This window comes from Garra rufa, chromosome 17 (genome assembly GCF_049309525.1).
Source record: "Garra rufa chromosome 17, GarRuf1.0, whole genome shotgun sequence".
In the NCBI taxonomy this organism is placed as follows: domain Eukaryota; kingdom Metazoa; phylum Chordata; class Actinopteri; order Cypriniformes; family Cyprinidae; genus Garra; species Garra rufa.
Window position 1 is genome coordinate 31299344 of NC_133377.1, and position 17092 is coordinate 31316435.

A 17092-nucleotide genomic window follows, 5' to 3' on the forward strand; every position below is an offset into this window, starting at 1 on the left:
CACTGTTTTCCAACCAGTGCAGCACAAGTGGGTTTGTTTGACCTCCGTTTTGTTGTAGCAGAAGCCGGATTCACATTTATTTTTGAATATAGTGTACACTGTTTCCTATGATCTGCCCAGTGATCTACTTGACATGCTTTTGAGCAGTATAACGTCTGCTTACAATTTGCACAGCTTCTCAACATTAGGTCAGAACGGGTGGTGCCACAATATGTACAGCTTTGAGGGGACTCTTCTTTAGCACCGGTCACTGCCTGTCCCACGGCCGTGACCCAGACTCGTTTAAAGGGCCTTCCCGATGTGTCATTGTCATTCGTGCTCGACAGCCAGCAGAGAAATGGTCGCTACCACCACACTTGTAACAGTGAGTACAGTGGATGTCTAATCCACTTTGTTGGCACGCAAAGCATTTCCTTACTCGACTTGGAGGGGGCTGATAACGCTGTACTGGGACCCATTGTGGTCGCTGAACTGTCGCTCTCCGCTGGTCATATGGCGGCCAGTAACCTGGATGTGGATACTGATACTGTGGTGCAGGCATATTAGTGACATCCGTCGCTGGAGAAGGACACTGAAGAGACATGACCTGTGGTTGTTTAATCGACTCTCGGATTTGAGAAACTTCTGCACTAAGGTCTTTCAACAAAGCCATGTCTGAGCGCATTTCTTTCAGCTCTGTTAAAATGTTGAGTTCAGTCTTTTCTGAATGTTTCTGACATTGAGGTCTCCCTTTTTTCTCAATAGCAGTGTCACTGGTATGAACTGCGTGCACTTTAGGGACACATGGCTGGACGAGTTTCTTTTTATTTTGTCGCTCGGTTTCGTGGGCACAAGCCTGATTGACTTTATCAAAGAGCAGTTCATCACTGACATCAGTTTGTGTCAAATAGGGCCGCAGGTCACCCCTAATGCTGTCATTCTGCAGACCGGTCAGGACGGTGTGAAGAAACATACTCTGGACTAATTTTGGGTCATATTTCAACCTTGATTCGGCTTCTTGGGATGCAAACAAAATCTTTTGTCTTAAATCTAGACAGCGGACAAGAAAGCATTGTGGGGTCTCCTTGCTGCTTTGTACTTCGGAGGTAAGTTGTTTATATAACTCAGTCGCACCTCTTTCTTGAAAATGAGCCCGGAGTATGCGCCTTAAAGTGGGCAGGGTAAGGTTTGTTTTTCCCTCCAAGTAACTACGAAGCTGCATGCCTGGTGCAATCGCTCGTATTACAGCATCAACGATCTCAAGCTCAGAAACACCTCTGCTCAGTCCATGTTCAATTTGGTGAGCTAGACTTGAGAAGGTGAGTTTATCCTTTTGCCCAGGTTCACCTATCTGGCCGGATATCTTAAACTCTCTATTCCACGTTGACATTACTGGTCGAGTTGACGGTGAGTGCCAATTTGAGGTGCCACTTTTTTGCGAGTTTTGATGTATGTCATAACTTGGCTGGGTGTTTGTATGTTGCATGGCACTAACACTCTGCTGTGTGCTAGTGACAATATTCTGTTTTTGTTCAATTAGTTTTTGCAAGGCTAATTGCAACATGTCAATTTCTTTTTGTAGCTTTTCCTGTTCTGTGGCCTGTACTACTGCGTCTACAGTCACCTGCTGGACCACCTGTGCTGTCTGTTGCTCTGAGGTATATTCACTACCCTGCTGAAGTTCACTAATTTTGTCTCTTACACACAGAAGTTCTGACATGCCCTCATCTTCCAGTTCTTTTAACCCCTCCCTCTCTAGATGTTTCACAAGGGCAGAAATAACAAATGAGCGGCTTTTGTTGATAACATTTTCTCTCTCTTTAATACCCAAAAAGTCACACAATTTAACAAGATTTTCTCTTGAAAATGAATACAATGCCCCGATCACTTCCAATCTCAAGTCCTCTAACTGATCCATAGTTCACTTGGGCTTTAGGTGTGTGCAGTGTGATGCAGAAGAGCAGTCTTAGCTGAATTGGAAGATAACAACGCTCCAGGTATCAACGATCAACCTCAGATAGTGTGTGCTTTTCCTCCAGACTCAACGTGGACGCTGGACGCTCCCACCCTGCTGTTCCCGTGCCACAAGTTAGGATGAATAACACTGGAAGTAGACCATCATCTATGGACGCCGACCTTCACTGCATTTCATCCCAGCGGTGCCTCCAAATGTAGTACCCTCACCGCCTGATGAGGGGAAATAAACAGTTAATAAAGAAACCACAAGAGACGGAGCTGCTGCGTCTTCTTCTGAAGCTGTGTATTAACTGAACAGCATGCCCCTCCCCCCACAGGCGGACACTCGCGAACAAGGCAAGCTAATTAAATGATCACTCACAAACTTCAGCATCAATAGTCAAAGACAAGGTATTCCCTTTTACACACTAATAGGTATGTGCAAGAAATATTACATTTAATATGATTTATAATTTTTACCTTACTCCATTGTTTTACTTTCATTTTTATAACCACCACACTAGCTGCGGCTAAGCGGTAATATTATATTTATGTCTTGCTGAATATATGAAGTGAAAGAAATCTGACCTCACTTGAATAGTCAAATACAGACAGTTTACTTAAGATTTAACGTTAATTGACCTAAATACAGTCGCTAATGTTTTGAGTCCAGATTAACAAACCCCGTTGTCAGTCACTGGATCTGTGCATTTTGCTCTTAAAGTTACAGCAGTATAATTACCAGCAGTCGTTCTTAATTATAAATAAACACTAACGTTAAATAGAAAATCATAAAATGTACTTAACTTGCCTTTGTATTAATTTGCTAATTTGATCGTATGTTGAATGAAATACAATATTAGAAATAACTATACTGTAAGATATTACTATTGTGAAATAATATGGTCATATCGTGCACCCATGCTAGTTTTAAGATCAAACTCACAAAATATGACAGAACTTCAAAATGAGTAACCTAATAAAACTGTTTTGTGAACTCATCTGACAGAGAGAGGACCTGAGTGAAAGCATGATCATTGGACTCCATGGAGAAGAATACTAGATGTAAACCAGGATTTTGGATCAGCTGTGCAGATTTGGTTTGGAGCTGGTGAGTACATTTTTGCAAGCCCATGTCTGTCAGTAAGTAGATAGTGTTCTATCAAACTAATACATTTTAATGTAATTGATTGCTTGTGTGTGTGTTTCCCCCTTATGATCCTGAAGTTTTGGGAATGAAAATCTTCTACATAATCTTCAGAGGAAGTAAGTATTAATTTTTAACATTAATATTCTACATCATGTCATTCTTAACATTAAGACACACTAACATTAGGGCTGTTCATAGTATTTTTCTTTCTGTTTTTTTTTTTTTCAATATGTTTTGTTTTTTACCCCAAGCTGATTCAGCTGATTACTGACGATTTGGAGGAGGACTGCTCTTCATCTGGTGTGTCTGTCACTTCTGGTGCAGAGTCATGGACCTTTTGTTGTATGTTTTGGTTTTACTTATTCTCACACTACATTAATTATCAGAGCTACAGTGGTGCCCAAAATTATTCGAACTCTAGTATTTTAACTAACTAACTAGTGCCTTAACTAATGGTTTAAACTTAACTATTTCTATCATTTGCTGTAGTGTGTCAGTATGAAATATCAGTTTACATCTCCAAGCGTTCATTTTGCCATTAATTATAATAATCAGTGACACAAGGAGTATGAAAACAGACAGTGCTTCAGACAGAGGTCTCATCATCTAAATCCAGAAAAACTGTGGCAACATCTCCAAGATGCTTAAAGAAACCTACCAGCAAAACAGTACTGTTAAAAGTTTTAAGCACTTGTGTACAAATTCTGTAAAATGAGAATGTTGATAAAAATATAAATGTCAAAAATGTTATATGTTTTCTTCATCAATTAACTTCTTTTGACCATCATCTTGTGTTTAAAGCAGCTTTTGCACTAGGTGCACTTGCGGATAGTTTTTCAGGTTTGCAGGTGGGTCTCCTGAAGCATCTTGAAGACGTTGCCACAGTTCTTCTAGACTTAATCTGTCTCAGTTTGCTCTGTTTCTTCATGTCATTCTGTGCAGAATGGATGATGATAAGATCAGATCTCTGTTTGGAGCACTGGCTGTTGTCAAATAAAAATCTTAGTGGATTATTACATTTAATGGCAAAATTAATGTTTAGAAATATAAAATAAAATCACCCATTGAAACACTACAGCAAAAGATAGACATAACTGAATCAGTGTTTCCCCTAGGTTTCCAGTGTTGGGGGGGGGGGGGCTTAGGGGGTTGGGTGCCGGTAGCCAACGTTACTTTTTTTTCCCCGGTACTTTACCCTACTTTGTGAAATAACGAAAACATTATTATAGACTTATTCAGTGGAAAAATAAGTCCAAAACTCTCTATTTTAACATTTTGAACAATAGGGCTCTACCAACTTTTGCTTTTTTTTTTTTTTTTTTAATTCTTGTGTGTATTATTTTTTTCTCATAATCAAATTAAAAGTATAAACATTTTTTTATTTTTAATCAAATGAAAAATAAACCCTTTTAATTTTTGGCAAACAAACAGAGGTTTACTGTTAAAATCAATAAATAATAATAATTTAACATTTAAATAATAATTGTAGTATTTTTTCTACAATTAAGTGGTTAATCTTGTTATATTTATTTTTATCATATATATTGTTTCATGTCAATTATTTAAATAGGAATATATAAACAACTACATTATACTGTACAAAAGTAATACAAGACTAATGTTCTGTTACATGTTACTTTTATTTTGACAGGTTGCCTTGAAGTTTCTGTGTGTGTACAGCATGTTATGATGCTAGTTTTCTCAAATGAAACGGTAAAAGTGACACTCACAGCAGCTTTGGATATTTAGTTTATCTGTTCATGCGAGATGCAAATGCCCAAAATTAGCGGGAGCGTCACGTGTGCTTCAGTATATGCGTGTAGTAAAAGCGCGTCTCCACCATTCATACATACAGAGGCAAACGGAGCATGCAGGATTCATATTGAAACGGTCTTTTTGCATTTCAGTTTTCACAGACACTAGTCCATATCGCGATTTGAATGAAGTAACAGACCAACTTTTGATTTATTAATCCAAAAATCGACGAATTTACGTGGCATTTCGCGCTATAGTAGATTCGGTTTTTATGAATGGAGTCCGCGATCCCGTCTGTGTTTTCGCAGATGAGACATTGTAAACACGCGATCATGTAAAGACAGAAATGACATGCCTTCGTGTAAATAAGATAAATAACACAAGGCAATTTAGTTTGTTTAATAAAAGAACAATGTATAGCCCTGTTCTATAGGAAAGATAACCTTAATGACTTCTATTGTGATCTGACGCTATATCAAAAATAAAATGAACTTGACATTCAAGGGGGGCGGGGGGTGCCGTTGGGGGGGCGGGGCGCCCCCCTAAGATAATGGTAGGGGAAACACTGCTGAATTAAAATCATTTTTAGCTGGTAAAAATACTAGTGTTCTAATAATTTTGGACACCACTGTATATGGAGCCCAAGGATTAAGATAAAATGATGTGGATGAGATAGAAATGCATTTTTAGTTCAGTTTCTCATTGGAGCTCTGAATAACTGCTTATGAAAAATTCAATAATCTAAATTTTGATCTGAAACTAATAAAATTGTTAATCTTGACAATTTTGTAGATGTACTGGTTTTGTATTTATTCAGTTCTAAAGGACTAGTTCAATTCTGATACAAATATTTCCTGCTGATAATTTACTCACCCCTGTGTCATTTAAGATGCTCGTGTCTGTCTCTTTTTTTCTGTCGAAAAGGTATTTGAGGAAAACATTCCAGGATATACATATTTCGATGGGAGCCAACGGGTTGAAGGTCCAAATTTAATAAAAAATTAATTGTCAATGCAGCTTCAAAGGGCTCTACATCATCCCATCGAAGGAATAAGGGTCACTGGGAGCTTGTAAAGCCCTTTGAAAGTTGTATTGAAATTTTGAAACCTTTATCCTTGTCCTTAATCCCACTGAAGTCAACTATGGAGAAAAATCCTGAAATCTTTTCCTCAAAAACTTTAATTTCTTTTCGACTTAAAGAAAGAAAGATATGAACATCTTGGATTACATGTGGAAGAGTGAATTATCAGGAAATATTTTCTAATAGTTTTAAGTTAAACATATATTTAATTAAACGTTTTGATGAAACTATCCCATGGTCTTTTAATGTAATTGTGCTGTATTTCTTTAAAAAAAAAATTGCTGAAATGTAAAATGTAAACTTTATATGGCATTTGCACAGACTTTGTATTGCAGACTGGTTTTTGTCTTTTAAATAAAACTGTTAATTTTCCACCTTGAGCATGCTTTGACACTTTATTGAAGGTTTTTTATTGTAATGATTTGTAAAATAACAGTGTTTCTCTGTAGAACATTTAGTGCTTTCATTGTAATAATCTAGGCAAAATTTGTCAAATAAGGGTTTTACACTGTAAAAAAATGGTCAAACGACTGGCAGCTACGGCTGCCAAACAAAAACCATAAAGATAAAGTAAAATATTGTAACCAAAAAAGGGGAAAGTCTGTAAAATAAGGGTTTTACACTGTAAAAGAGGTCCCGTAAAAAAACGGTCAAATGACTGGCAGCTACGGCTGCCAAACAAAAACCGTAAAATTAAAGTAAAATATCCTAATTGAAACAAGGAAAAATCATTAAAATAAGGGTTTTACACTGTAAAAAAGTCCTGTAAAAAAACGGTCAAATGACTGGCAGCTATGGCTGCCAAACAAAAACCGTAAAATTAAAGTAAATTATCGTAATTGAAACAAGGAAAAATCTGTAAAATAATGTTTTTTTTCTGTAAAAGCTTTAATGAAAATTTCTTTAAAATTATTGTTTTTGCACTTTATTTTAATTAAGATATTTTACTGTAAAATAACGGTTTTTGTTTGGCAGCCGTAGCTGCCAGTCATTTGACCGTTTTTTTACGAGATTTTTTTTTACAGTGTGTTTGAAGGCCAAAATACACCCACAGTAATTCATATTCCTCTTTTCAACATTGTGAATTGTAAAGGTAAAGTCCAACTATTATTTAAAAATAATAATTTCCATATTTTATGCATAAGTGAATATACTCTTAAAAATAATTCTTTATTGGCATCAGTGGTTCCATGTAGAACGTTGAACATCTAAGGAACCTTTCAAATGCAGAAAAGGTTCTTTATAGTAGAAAAAGGTTCTCTTGATTTTTAAAACGTCCTTCAAAATTTATTTTTAAGAGTGTAGTATATAACAATATAGTCAAGATTATGAATTTTATAATCATATTATGCATAAAAGCTCACAAATGTTCTAAAATGTCTGTTTTAATAGCTGATATTAATCATTGGAAGAAGAAATATTCAACTTTCCAGTGACCTGATCAAGGAACTACTGGAGAAAGCTGGAATGAACATCAAAAATAACCAAGAGAACCTTCTGACAGAGATTAAGAAAATCATCAAAGGGAAGGCTTCGTATTATTGTTCCATTTGTTGATACTCAGGTGTGGTTTGTCACATCACAATGAAAATTCACTAGCTTTTCTGGTTCTTGCCCATTAGATGGCAGCAAAGAACAGAGTGATAGAAACATAAATCAGCATATAAATACAAATTATATGGAATTGCTTTCTTTGTTAGTTTGGTCATGGGTATGAATATAGTCCTACTAATGCAAGTTATTCACCTCTAATATCTCTGAAATCAATCAGTGCAGGACTTTTATTCAAGTTGTATTAAAAAGAGTTTCTCTAACATCCTTTGGCATGACACATGAGGCAGAAATTTGACCTTAAGCCAATATATGCGCATACCAAAAACATTCTTTTACCAAGTTGTAGCTCTTTTCTTTTTCTCCATTCATCATCTGCATTTGTGTAAAATGATAAAAGATTTGTGCATCAGAATCAAACTAAATGAATATTTAGAAATATTTTTGACTTGTTTTCCTTTATAATCCACTATATAAATCATTTATATTATTTTACAGACAGGGAATAGGGTTTTGGATAGGGAATAAGTATTAAGTACAGAAGTACAATCAGATCTTTTAGTAATACCAAAAAACATCATGTTGTAATATAAAGTATATGACAGTATAAAGACTAACATGGCATCTACTGAGCAATATATAAAGAATTCAAATGCAAAAGCCTCTAAATGTATCTGACGTATTTCTTTTAAAATAAGCATTTTTATCAGGCTCCTATGTATAGGTTTCTACCTAAGTACCAGCACTTCTGATTTTGCGAGTTGTTGTTTTTTTCTTAGCAAGTTTGAATTTAAAGTATTTGATGTACGAATAATACGTGTTGAGAGCATTCAGTCAGTATCATTATCTCATTTTTGACCGAGGTGGCTTTTAGAAAGTTTTGCATCTGAACTGTTTATATAAATACATATTTCTTTTCAAAATGCATATCCCAAAGTAATGAATATACTAACCACTAAAACTGATATTGAAGTAACTATCATGTTTAATCCTTTAATAAAAATGTATACCTTCTTGCTTTGTTGAGTTGAGTGTTTTTTAAGACGCACAATAAATCTGACTAAAAAAAAAGTAGTCTTCAGTTTTCTGTAGAGAGTTTCCATACATTAACACTCATTTAGTAGACACTTTCAACCAAAGCAGTTTACGGTTCAGCAAATAACTTTATTATAAAACAAGTTTTAAGGTTACATCATAAGGGCTACTGCAGAGATGCAGATAGTTTAGTTCTTGGAAGCAATGTACAAGTCCACCATTTTAAATCTGCCGAACAGTTGCTAACCAATTACACTTTTCTTGAATATTTTTTTTTTAATTAAGTCATCTGTTTAATCTTCAAAATCTATGTAGTTTAGAATGCCATCTTGAATTGTATCTGCTGGTATTCTTTCCCAGTTATGCTTTAACTACAATTTGAATTTTAGGGCAAAGATCCCTGTAACAAAAAGAAAAAAGAAAATACAGATATTAAAATAAATTCACACTTTGACCTCACAATTTATTTTTGTTGGTGAGTACGAGTATTCTGCAATCTAATGAAGAAATTCTTCAAAAACTCACTTTATGGTAGGCTCTTTCTTGACGTTTTCCTCAGTGATATTTGCAAAGGCGCAGACTGGACTAGGGCCCTGGAGCTTCTGTTTAAGGCCATTCATTTCTTCAATCCATTTTGCCTTCTGACCTTAAAAGAAAGAGAACTATAAATATCTCTTTTCTTTAGTAGTCTTTTTTAACTTATGCTTAAAGTATACTTCAGTTTAACATTTACTGATGCTCATGAAGCCAAGACAAAACAGTGGATCATCCAGGTAATGACACATTCAAGGGTATGTAAACTTTTGAATGGGGTCATTAGTTATTATTTTGTCTTGTGGCGTATGTGTAAACCTCTGCTATGTGAAATTGTATGTTTGTGTGCGTGTGTGTGATCAATATGTATTATTAATATAATATAAAATATTTTAGAATTGTTACATTTTGTAGAATAATTCTTACACAGTATAAGTGGGTCTCTATACATGAAAATATTTAGATGCCTTAATTTTCAGTTTAATCATAGTTGGGGGGCTTTGGTAAACATAGTCAAATATACCTTCAATGTCATTTTTCTCCTTCTCCACGGCTGCAATGTCATTACTCAACCCCGGCTATGAAAAACAACACAGAAGACCGATGGTAAGAAATGAGAACAGAGCTCAACTTAATAATTTGTTATATAAAATGCTAGTGCAGAGCAATGTCACATGTCATATACATGCAATTTTTTGATGAACCAGTTTGTTTTTACTCACCATTGAATCCTTGCATGTTTTAACTTCTTTGTCCTTTTCCTCCTTAGCCTGGTTCAATTTCCCGATCTCATCCTCAAGTTCCTTGACCTCCTTATTCACAGTGTCAATTTCCTGTTGTGTATGTTGAACTGCTAAATTGTAATTATCTTTATCCAGTTTTTTTTCTCTCACCTCTGCCTCTGCGAACTCTACTTCATTGGATAGTTTGCTCACCAATTCCTTTTTAAAGTGTATATGTCCCACCAATCCCATGATCCCAAATATTAATAAACACAGGATGAGGGACCAGTATGCCTTCCTCTCCATAATCAGCTTATAAATATAAATAGATGTTAATATTGTCAAATTTCCTATCAATCAAGGTCAAGGTTTTTATTCTAGTCCTTTAGTCCTCTAGTCTGTTTTCAGGCAAACTGAAATACATGCATGTATATGATGAGTAGAAGTGTTTGGTCTCTAAAAGAAAATACAAACAGAGAAACAATTAATTTGCAGTCATAATGTCACATTTGAATTTACAGTCATAAAACAAGAGTCACATGCTCTTACCATACTTTTGATATTTATTTTTCATCCCTGTTAAAAAAAAAAACTGCCTGGTTTAGACCAGTTTATCTAGTCTCCCAGCCTCGTTAAACTGTTTTTAGCTTTCTAAGTAGGTCTTTAAAGGCCCAAACACCCTTAGAACCAACAGGCTGGACACCAGCTAACCTTAGGCTAATTTGGAGCCACTTTCCATACACGCTTGTCCAGAACGTTAAAATGCAAAACATCCTGCTGTCTCGATGTAAATTATTAACTTGTAGTATACTATTTTGTCTTAGAATGAACTCGACTTACAATTATTTGACGAACAGTGACTTTAATCGCTAATAAAAATTGCTCTTTCGCCCCTTAGATCTAAACGAGATTTCACCTGCGGGAGACTCCCTGACCCCCATCGATTTCGCCTTTTCCCAGGTGAGGTCTGTGCACGCCATTGTTGACAAGTAAATCAACATAGCAAAGGCTCTTATACAAATTTTAGCACTGCATATAGCCTACAAGAGCATGAATATGTCATTCAGATAATAAAACTCACCTCTGCCAGGAGCAGTATACGCGCACACTGAGAGTATCTTGTTTGCTGCCACAAATAAAGGGCTCGTTCAGAGTGGAGAAATATTGAAACTGTCCCTCACTGAACACACTATCACAGAAGAAGCGTAAAAAAAGACTTAATTCTTGAAAGAGTTTCTTTCTGTACGTCTGTTTCCTCTTATAGCCTACTACTGTGAAAGTTACTTTACCTTCTCAGTCATTCACAGACGACCAGTCTGACCAGTTGAGCAAGAAGTTTAATCTTCATTCTTTAATGCTAGGCTAATGGCTAAAAAATCATGTTGGATTATCACCGTCATCAAGAAAGATATTTGACCTTAACATAGCAGTCTGCTATTTTTTATTTATTTATTTTTTATTATTTTTTATTATTTTTTTTGTTGCTGTGGATGATTACCTTTTTGTTAATTATTTTGCAGTGTCTAAAGGAAGTTATTTAGTTCTGAAGTCTTTTGAATTGATGTATAGCTGGCTGTCAAAACATATCCTTCCTGAAACTAGGATAAGAAGGATATTTGCATAGTATAAAAAAGTGGCTGTGTTTACACAAGTGGGAATGAGCAACACATCCAGTTGGCACACAGGCTGCTATATTACATTTTATGCCACCTGCTGTACTATTCCGCACTTTGATACCTCCAACAGAAGCAGAGAAGCTTTCAAGAAACACCTGTTTACCTCAGGCCTGCCATCTACAAGTCACAGACCACAGCTCACTCCATTCACAGTGTAGACCTTCAGGTCAATCCACCTGTCTGTGAAGGTTTAAAACCTGACATTAGTGCTTTGAGGGCACAAGTAAAGCAAATAATCAGAGATAATAAATTCCCCAGTTTGTTTATTATTATGTTTTTCTTAAAATTTTGAATAAGTTCTAAGTTTTTACATTCTAGAAACTTTTTCCATACCCTGCTGAAAAAAAAACACACAGCTAAAACCAGCCTAGGCTGGTTGGCTGGTCTTAGCTGGTTTAAGGTGGAAGTAGCTTGGCCAGGCTGGAAAAGTGGCCAAAACCCCTCTAAAACCAGCCTGCTGACCAGCTATAACCAGCTAATACCAGGCTGGTTGACCAGCTAAAACCAGCCAACCAGCCTAGGCTGGTTTTAGCTGTTTTTTTTTCACCAGGATAAATAGACTATTCCAATGATTTCAATACACAACATCTCACCCAGTGGAGTGAGCATAGACTGTAAGGGTGTGAGTTGTTACTTGGCCTATCTGTTTAATCTACAAATGCCTGACGTGCGTATTCATAGGTAGTTTGAAAGATGTTTGTTTTCGCAATTCCTTTCTGTGGCGCTGGTGGCACACAAATGATATGCTTACGCTTTAGATTTAACTCGGTTCATTCAGTGAGCAAGTCTAAATTTGTATCCACAATGTGATAACCCTACATTCCTACCTCTATTTGTTTGCACTGCTGAGGGCCATTGTATCTTGCCATCCCACAGTGCTGCGTCATTCGTGAATGCTTTGCAATTGGATCCAAAAACAGACATTTTGTTGTTTTGTAATATGAAACGGATCACATTCTTTATCCCCATGGCTTGTGGCTATAACTCGTTCTTCTAACTCTCACTGCCAGTTATGCACTGAGATGATGTGCACCACACCTTGTTATGCTTTCAGAACCTGCAATTAAAACACCTTAACTGAAGGGTGTGTATTAAAGTCTGGATTTTATGCTACATTCCTGATAAGTGTGATCAGTATGAGAATCAACTTTCCTGTGACGTTGTAAAACTTGCTTTCTCTATAATGTCAGCATTGTCCGGTGCAATGATGTGATAACTACTTGTTTGAGCCAAAAGAAACTGGCATATTTTGCTCATTATTGTTGCTGAAAATGGTTAATTATTGCCATGTTATGGGCTGTACTAATCAGTCGGACTAGGAAAAAGCATTTGGAGTACTATAGACTATAGACTAAGTTGTAACAAATCAAGTAGAAGAGTGCAAAAAAACATTTCTGGTCAGGTACAGTCAAGCCCGAAATTATTTATACCCCTGGCAAATTATTTTTATTCAACCAGCAAGTTATTTTTTTTTTATTAGAAATGACACAGACGTCTCCCAGAAGATAATAACACGATGTACAAGAGGCATCATTGTGGAAAAAATTATTACTCATCTTTTATTAACATTTGAACAAAAAGTGGCATGTCCAAAATTATTCATACTCTTCTCAATAATCAATAGAAAAGCCTTTAATTGGCTATTACAGCAATCAAACGCTTTCTATAATTGGTGACAAGCTTTTTGCAACTCTTTCAGGTTGGAGGCTCTCCTTGCCATCACCCTGATCTTTAGCTCCCTCCACAGATTCTCAATTGGATTTAAGTCAAAACGTTAATGTTTTTGTCTGCTAACCATTTCTTCACCACTTTTGCTGTGTGTTTTGGGTCGTTGTTGTGCTGAAATGTCCACTGGTGCCCAAGGCCAAGTTTCTCTGCAGACTGCCTGATGTTGTTGTTGAGAATTTTGATGTATTGCTCCTTTTTCATGGTGCCGTTTACTGTGATTAGGTTCCCTGGTCCGCCGGCTGAAAACCCCCCAAAACATTAGGTTCCCACCACCATGTTTGACAGTGGAGATGGTGTTCTTAGGGTTGAAGGCTTCTCCTTTTTTACTCCAAATGAAGGCTACATCATTGTGACCAAACAATTCAATTTTTGTTTCATCTGACCATAAAACAGAAGACCAGAATGCGCAGCTGCAGGTCCTCAGTGAGCTCCTTTGTCTTAGCCATGACTGTCCACAAACCAACAGCAGAGAGCTTTTGTTTTTCACCTGTTGAGTTGATTAAAACAGCTGTTCCCAATGAATCAGGGTAATAAGGATGCTTTAGAACAGCTTGGACTATTTGGAATGGTATAGATGGATTTTCCCATAGACTGTGACAGTTTGCAAAGGGTATGAATGATTTCGGACATGCCACTTTTTGTTCAAATGTAAATATTTTTTTCCACAATGATGCCTCTGTCTTATTATCTTTTGGGAGAAGCCTGTGTCATTTCCGGTCAAAAAAAAAAAAAAAAAAACTTGCTGGTTGAATAAAAGTAACTTTAAGTCAGAATTTGCCAGGGGTATGAATGATTTTGGGCTTGACTGTAGGAGAAATTATCATTTCTGGTCAGGTAGGTGAAATATTAGGCTAATCTCTTAATTAATGCTACTCGTGCATATTTTTACCACCTATTAACTTTAGTTTGTCAAAATATTGCACCATTTCCTGCTTACTAAGTCCTTCTCTATGATATAGCAGCTTCCACGTTTATAGCCGAGGTTAGACAGCATAAATTAGAAGAACAACACATTCAGTAGTACATAAAATGTGCAATCCATGCTGTTGTTTACATTTGGGTGTCACCAGTATGGCCGTGCATCCGGGTAACTGACCAAATCGTGACTTAAGTGCAAGCCCTCTATTCCTTTTTGGAACTGATTGATGGTAGGCCTAAACTCATGCACCTTAGTTTTTAAGTTTAAAAAAAGCATTGTTTTTTAATAATATTGGCAATGTTCGCTCAGACTGAGGTTTAGATCATTTAGGCATATTAACACATATTCCTACTGTAATTCATTATTAATTCAGGGAGCTATAAACCATTTAGAAGTTGTCAGTTAACTGTTTTTGTGAGCTCATCTAAATTGAAGGCTATTTATGCCTCGTAAAAGCTTTTACAAATTCTCTAAGATGTCTTTAAGATGTCTTACCTCCTTGGCATTGTGTTAACAACCACACTTACACTCTTAATTTCTACGTTAACAGTAAGGGTGTCCTAACTTTGTCACACATGGCTTTTCCATTTTAGCTTTATTTTTAAATAAATGATAAAACATTTAAATAGTTTATCACTCATTTAGTTTTCAATCACTTTCTAAATTAAAGTATGAACCATAGACAACTTCTAAATAACTGGTTTGTTAATAATATAATATTTAATTCCGAAATGATAAATTGATCCTTAATAAATTATGAAAATACAATTACAATGAATCAAGAACAAAGGATTTATAGCTACATTTATAAACTGTGTACTACCGTCTATTAATGTAGGAACAATGCTTAATAAGTGATTTATATTTGTTTCTAATTTTAGATGAATGATGACAGTTTCTTTACACCTGTTCGACTGTCCAGAAATATCATGCTCACTGAGGAAGTACATCAGATTTTACACTCACTGCTATTGATAGATGGCATACACGGTAAGTGAGTTTTATGAGTTAAGGTTACAATTTTTATGTAATGCCTTCAAGTCTTTATTTCTGAGGTGAAGTCATGTTTTATGTATTTATAGCACATCTGTATTAAACCAAGCTGTGCAACACAGAAATTAAATGATGATTATAATGATCCACAGATTATAAATACCAAAGTCAGAGCTCTTATTGTCTGTTTGCAAACTAACCTAAAAGTTACCAGCACAATATTGAACCACTAGAGGGCACATGATTCCCACCACCCAGCTTGAAGACCACTATCATGCCCATTGTTATTGCAAAATCATTATCAGTTTGCTCAACACATCCTCTTTTTGCTGCACTGTAGTTTCCCGAAGAAACCATATTGAGATTTTCTGCAATAAAATGGGAGGTAAAAGAATCAATAAAATCCAACAAAAATCCTAGATCCTGCAATTCCTGGTGCACACTATAAGTTTGCATACCTTGCATCTGCAATTGCAATCTGCAAAATGTTCATTATTTGACCAAAATAAGAGGAATCATACAAAATGCATGTTATTTTTTATTTAGTACTGACCTGAATAAGATATTTCACATAAAAGACGTTTACATATAGTCCACAAGAGAAAATAATAGTTACATTTTTAAAAATGACTGTTTAAAAGTTTACATACGCTTGATTCTTAATACTGTGTTGTCACCTGATTGATCCACAGCTGTGTCTTTTTGTTTAGTGATAGTTGTTCATGGGTCCCTTGTTTAACCTGAACAGTTAAACTGCCCGTTGTTCTTCAGAGAAATCCTTAAGGTATCACAAATTCTTTGGTTATTCTGCATTTTTGTGTAATTGAACTCTTTCTGACAATAGCTGTAAGATTTTGAGATCGATCTTTTCACACTGAGGACAACTGAGGAACTCATATGCAACTATTACAGAAGGTTCAAACGCTTCAGGGTAAATTTAACGTATTTTGTCTTTTGGGTAACATTTAAGTATCTTCTGTAGCTTCTGAAGGGCAGTACTAAATGAAAAAAAAAAAAAAAACGATATTTAGGCAAAATGAGAAAAATGTGCACATTCTCATTCCATTCAAAAGTTTTCACACCCCAGCTCTTATACATAATTTTCCCTTCTGAAGCAACAGTGAGCCTTTGAAACTTCTGTAATAGTTGCATATGAGTCCCTCAGTTGTCCTAAGTGTGAAAAAATGGATCACAAAATCCTACAGTCATTGTTGGAAAGGGTTTAAATACACAAAAATGCTGAAAAACCAAAGAACCTGTGGAACCTGAAAGACTTTTCTGAAGAACAGCATTAAAAAATATAATGTTCAAGCTTGTTAATATTAATTGTCCTGATATGATAATACATTTTTCTTATAAAAGTAATAAAATATTTTATTGCAAAAATAAGTACACCCTTCAAAAAAGTTACAAACTAAAAACAAAATTTCTGTTGAACCAAAACATATAAACTAGTCATGTATAATCTATTATTGTTTATTTAGGTTCCAATTGTCACTTAACTAATGTCATGTAATTTCAATTATTTAGCCAACAGAGCTTATCTATATTGACAGTTTTTTTTCAGTCTAGGCTAGTAGGAAGATATGTATTTCTTTGACGCACAAGCAGACCATGAATTACGTAACCAGACTTTTTTTATTCAGAGTATTTTTCCAGTATCCAGCATTTTATTTGTGTTGTGGAATATACATGTATCACTGATGATAACTCTATCTGTTAATGGATTTTGTTTGTTCACGCTTCTATTTGGGTTTCCTATAAAAAAAAGAGTTTCCTACAGCTGATATGATTCATTTCTGTGATGCGTGTATCCTAACAATGTTTATGATCCAGCACTCACTAGACCAGTGGTTCTCAATCCTGGTCCTGGGGGACCCCTGCTCTGCACATTTTGCATGTTTCCCTTATTTAACACCTGATTGAGATCATCAGCTCATGAGGAGAGAGATCCATGAACTGAACTAATCAGCTAATGATCTCAGTCAGGTGTGTTAAATAAAGGAGACATGC

At 35.6% G+C, this 17092-nt stretch overlaps 1 protein-coding gene across 1 annotated transcript; it reads right to left on the bottom strand.

Annotated features, from left to right (window-relative positions):
- Positions 1–8615: 8615 nt before the first annotated feature.
- LOC141289141 (uncharacterized) lies at positions 8616–11048 on the bottom strand. The gene is made up of 5 exons (XM_073821247.1): positions 10845–11048; positions 9764–10219; positions 9565–9619; positions 9033–9153; positions 8616–8907 (listed from the first exon to the last, which is right to left on the bottom strand). The coding sequence occupies exons 2-5, from the start codon at positions 10067–10069 to the stop codon at positions 8868–8870; spliced, it is 522 nt and encodes a 173-aa protein (XP_073677348.1). The 5' UTR covers positions 10070–10219; positions 10845–11048; the 3' UTR covers positions 8616–8867.
- Positions 11049–17092: the final 6044 nt, after the last annotated feature.